At 32.9% G+C, this 4,246-nt stretch overlaps 1 protein-coding gene across 1 annotated transcript; it reads left to right on the forward strand.

Annotated features, from left to right (window-relative positions):
• Positions 1 to 3,369: 3,369 nt before the first annotated feature.
• Positions 3,370 to 4,240, forward strand: LOC115238897 (Golgi SNAP receptor complex member 2). The gene is made up of 2 exons (XM_029813052.1): positions 3,370 to 3,614; positions 3,715 to 4,240. Exons 1-2 carry the CDS (start codon positions 3,475 to 3,477, stop codon positions 4,211 to 4,213), a joined length of 639 nt encoding a protein of 212 aa, XP_029668912.1. The 5' UTR covers positions 3,370 to 3,474; the 3' UTR covers positions 4,214 to 4,240.
• The last annotated feature ends 6 nt before the right edge of the window (positions 4,241 to 4,246 follow it).

Consider the following 4,246-nt stretch of genomic DNA (forward strand, 5'->3'; position numbering starts at 1 on the left):
TAGCATTAAGACAATAATTATACTAATATTAATAATGATGGAAGAACACTTTTAATAAAGAGAAAGAAATATATTTTCTCTTCAAATATACTATTTAAATTAATTTCCTGATTCGACTTTGAAGAGGCGTGTGGCAGTCGTCGTTGAGTTATTACCGAAACCATTGCTTTCAGAAATCGCCAGGAAAACCTGGGTTTAATTCTAATCCTGCAACAAACGTCCCCAATTTTCAACAGAACACCGAACTAGACGTCGCGGATGGATCTTACAAGAACCGACAAGAAATAATTCTCCATGATGAAGATCATTTCGACTTCTCGCCGGTACGAACCACGCAACTTTGCTAACGTTTACCTGACGAGAGGGACAGCGATAAGGCCCCTTAGCTAAGCTAGCGATCGCGTCCAAGAACGTGGAAAAAACGCGGTGTTTTTACAACGTAGTTAATTAATTAATTTAACGAATATTTAATTCCAACACGAAATTCATAAATATCAATCAAATCAAAATCAAATCATGAAATTTGGAACAATTAAAGCAAAGCTTTTATTGATATATGATAATAGATGGATGGGCTATGAAAAATTAGAATAAAATCGGCGCAACATAAAAATAAGTTACTATTAAGTAATAAGTAATTAATAAGTTACTATTTCATATAATTAATAAAATTATTAGCGCCTTCTTTATCAAACAAATTAAATAATCTATCAATTGAAAAAAATATTTTATATTCTTTTCAAATTTTTCTTTTAATTTATAGTTTAAATTAGATCTGTAATATGTTTTAATGTATATTTAAAAAAATCTATTGAAAGTTATTTGATTTAATCTATTCTAGCCCATCCATTTTGAGGCAACGAATCTATTTACAATCTACAATCTACAGTTGCATCTACGATATCTACAGATCCGTTAACTCAAAATTAAATAAAATTCATCACTCACTGGCACTGATGCGCAACAGCGGAGTTGTTGGGCTTGAGGCTACGTTGTCTGTAACATACAAATATAAAATTCAAATTATAGCAGCGTTCAAAATATAATTAATATTTCATGCGGAATATTTTATATCCGATGCGTACAATACTAAGAAGCTCTATATAAATATGAAACAATTTTATAAATTATAAAAAATCTATTCTAGCCCATCCATTTCGAGGCAACGGATCTATTTATCTACAAATCTACAATCTACAGTTGCATCTACGATATCTACCACACACACACACACACACACACACACACACACACACACACATTACATTAAATATTTTATATATTTCTTATATTCAAATTTATAACTTCTTAGATATCAACAATTAATACATCTTTGACAATAGGCACGATGACAGCAACGACGACGCTGATTGTTGGTCCGTCCGTCACCCAAATCTCCTTCTCCTCTCTTGTTCATCTCTTTATGTCCTCGTGGCACTCACACTCACTCGCAAAAGCACGATTAATTATATATAATTAGCCGTATACGATCGCGACTCGCGAGACACTTTGCACGGCACTCCCGACGTCTCCCGATCGCGGAATAATCACATGAGATATTCAGTTTATTATACCGTAAGACAGAGTAACACACGAGAAGTACGATTGTAGCGAATTATATTTTAATACTTGTCGCGATCGCGTTTAGGAAAAGAATTGACGGAGTATCTCCCCCACTATTACAATTCTGTTCAATAGTCGCCGAAAGATAACAAGGCCGTAATACGTAAACAATAGCGTGCTAATGTTTACGCCGCCAAGGCTGAATACCATATTATTGATAATTCGCGGCCGAAAATATTTTACGTGCTATGACGTACATACAAGCGGAATATTAAATTATACAAATATTTTAAATTATAGATAATTTATTTAATAAACGTTTAATATATCACGGAGCTTATCGTTATATTAATTACTTGGACCTGCGATTCGACTATTTTATTGCGCGTTTTCAATCCGAATCATGTTTAGATCGTCGAAAAGTCGAACAATAAAGCGGACGAAATATATTTAATTTTAAATATTTTTAAAGAAATAATTGTTGTCTAGAGGAGAGGGGGAGAGAGAGAGAGAGAATTAATTATTAATTATATCAAATTATTTCCCGATATTTGTCGCGATCGCGTTTAGAAAAGAAATTTGACAGAGCATTTCAAACTACTCTATCTACTGTTCAAGTGTTGCCGTACGATGGATAAGAAATAAGAAGTGGGAGTGGGAAAGGAATTCGGCGGAGCGTTTCGTCCACTACAACAATACTATTCAAGTGTTGCCGTACGAATAATAACAAGGCCGTAACACGTAAACAATAGCGCGCTATAGTTTACGTCGGCAAGACCGCACACCATTTTATTGATAATTTGGAGCTAAAATTATTTTGCGTATAACGTATATACAAGCGGAATATTAAATTTATTGATAATTCGTTGTCGTAATGTTTTACGTATTATATATATCATATGTATACGCGAAATATTAATGTATAAAAGTACTTTGAATTGTAGATCAATTATATTTATTAAATGATTGAAGCCTTTCTCGTAATGCTAATTATTACTTATTCGATCCTGCGATGCGATTGTTTAATTGCGAGTTTTCAATCTAAATTATATTTAAATAATCAAAAAGTCGTACGATAAAGCATAGGACAAAATATCTTTATTTTAACAATAAATATCGACTGAAAAATAATTATTGTTCGTAAGGATCACAACAAAACGATAATTTTTATAATTTAAATTTTTGTCACTTCGATTCTTATTTTGAGAGAGATTCTTACTTGTATCGATTTGAGAATAATTTTAATGGATTAATGAGATTTTTGCGATTAAAATGACATCAAACATATACAACATAAATCGGATAATTTTTAACTATATTAATAATAAAAATTTTGATTACATATATATTTAACTAAAAATTATTCGGTAAGTTTTACTTAGATAAGGAAAAAAATATTTTATCTAATGACGTCTCTCAGGCTTCTCTAAAGCCCGTATCAGACTACGTATTGAAGATTGCAATTTGACCAATCAGGATAAAAGGAACTAAAATTTCCTTGTCCTGATTGGTCAAATTTCAATCTCAATGCATAGTCTGATATGGGCTTAATGGCCCTCGCATACTGGACGCGATGAGCGATGAGCAATGGGCGATATCCAATAAGAGCTCTGCTTTTCCGAAAAAGCGAGGGCCATAATAGAGAATTGCTAAATTCACATGAAAATTTCTTAGGTTTCAAGAAATCCTCTATGAATAGCCAATCAGCAGTCGTCATATTTTTACTTTTCCAGTTCGACATCTCTAGTTTTGTCTTTATATATAGAGTATCAATTCTATATAGTTTTATGTTCCGTGGTTAGTACACGTCATTGGTCATTGGTTAGCGCAGATGATACCAGATGATACAATCGTGCGAAAATTTTTGGATTATTGACAAATATTAATTAAAATTTCGGCTGTGCAGACAATATGGAAACGTTGTATCATCAGACTAATAAATTAATACAGGAAACCCAGCATCTTTTCTCGCAACTGGAAAGAAAATCGTCCAATGCAGATCTGCAGGAAGTGAAGGAGTCTATAGCAAGCAAACTCAATCTTATCAACAGGTAATCAGAATCGAAACAATGTATTCATTGTTGTTTTTTTTTTTTGTGTGTAATATTATTCCCCCATGAAAAAATAAATTAATTTATATTTTTTTCTTAGTAATTGCGAGCGACTTGATGTGCTATGTCTCAAGGGACCTGTGTCGCAAAGACAGAATGCCAGAATGAGAGTTGATCAGTTGAAATACGACAGCCGTCATCTCGCCGCTGCCTTAAATTCATTGTGCACCCATATGACACGGCAACAAAAAGAAAAGGCAGAAAGAGAGGCCTTGCTGGCCAGAAAGTTTACCAGCAACGATCATGTAGATATTTTAATTGATCACACTCTACAACATAGTAATAGTATGCATAATGCCATTCATGGTATAGATGATCTGTTACACCAGGGAAGTAGTGTCTTAGATAATTTAAAATCTCAGAGAGTAACGTTAAAAGGAGCTCACAAACGTTTGATAGATGTTGGTAATATTTTAGGTCTTTCTAATACTACTATGAGGCTCATAGAACAAAGAGCCAAACAAGATGGATTTATTTTAGTTGCTGGTATGACTTTCACATGTATAGTCATCATCTTAGTGATAGTATATCTCACTTAGATACATTCCAAAGAGTATTAAATAATATATATA

The sequence above is a fragment of the Formica exsecta genome, unplaced genomic scaffold, assembly GCF_003651465.1.
Source record: "Formica exsecta isolate Colony F162 unplaced genomic scaffold, ASM365146v1 scaffold362, whole genome shotgun sequence".
Classification (NCBI taxonomy): Eukaryota; Metazoa; Arthropoda; class Insecta; order Hymenoptera; family Formicidae; genus Formica; species Formica exsecta.